General features: G+C 29.4%; 1 protein-coding gene across 1 annotated transcript in view; it reads right to left on the bottom strand.

Annotated features, from left to right (window-relative positions):
* Positions 1-621: 621 nt before the first annotated feature.
* Positions 622-967, bottom strand: part of PAPD4 (PAP associated domain containing 4) — a 69,931-nt gene continuing 69,585 nt past the window's right edge. Inside the window, exon 13 of the mRNA XM_012664479.1 lies at positions 622-825. Within this exon, the coding sequence (XP_012519933.1) occupies positions 751-825 (75 nt within the window). The 3' untranslated portion in view covers positions 622-750. The remainder of the gene's footprint in view (positions 826-967) is intronic.

The following is a 967-nucleotide window of genomic DNA, read 5'->3' on the forward strand; positions in this document are numbered from 1 at the left end:
CTTAATCTATTCAAAATGTCTACAATGAACTGATTCTTTAAAACAATTCACTAACTGCTGTAATAGTTAGTGCTCCTATTACTACAGTGCAAAATGTATTGTTGTTTCAATATAAAATTTAAAGCAATCTCAAGAGTACATCAAAAGCATGTGAAGTACTAATGAAATGCTAATACAAACACACCCAAAGCCTCAGTCTATCCCAGTGAGTCAAGTGAAGACTGAAGGCAATTGTCCAGTATTTCATGACTCTGCAGTGATTTCACTGAAATAAGAGATTTCATTTTGCTTCAAGTAACTGAATAACTGACTTGAATCTTCACTTTACTAGAACAGACTAAGACAAAAAACTATCTACTATAGGTTATACTTTAAGCATGTATGAATTAGATCCTTTCCAAAATTCCACCTGTCACTATGTGATACAATTAATTGAAGTTATATCAAAAACCTTTTATTTGTTCAGGTAATTTCTCAAAATATATTTATCTGATCTCCTGAAAATTCATGCCATAATACTACTAATCATCAATGTAAACCTTTTCAAAAATACAATTTTAAATCAAAGGGTTTTATTAGGAAATGTCATAATAAAATATGCAATCTTTATATAAGTATGTCTTTTTAAAAATAAAACATGAAAACAAGAAGAACAATGAAAAAGAAACCATGATGGAGGTAAACAAAATGCATTATAATGTAACTATGATTCCTTATTTCTTGGAAGAATTATTAAGAAATAGAGGCCAGTTATCTTTTCAGGATAGCAGTTCTTAAAGGTAGTATACTGTTCAAATCTCGTTTGTTTTTCAACCTGTGCCATGACTGGGAGAGAAAGAAAAATCATCCTTAAAACCTAAAATATATGCAGAACAGAAGACTGAAAGAATTTAAAAGAATGTTAACAATGGTTCTCTCTGGGTGATAAAATTTTGGATAATTTTTTTCTTCTTTGAGTTTTTACTTC

Source organism: Propithecus coquereli, unplaced genomic scaffold (assembly GCF_000956105.1).
Source record: "Propithecus coquereli isolate 6110/MARCELLA unplaced genomic scaffold, Pcoq_1.0 Scaffold9, whole genome shotgun sequence".
In the NCBI taxonomy this organism is placed as follows: domain Eukaryota; kingdom Metazoa; phylum Chordata; class Mammalia; order Primates; family Indriidae; genus Propithecus; species Propithecus coquereli.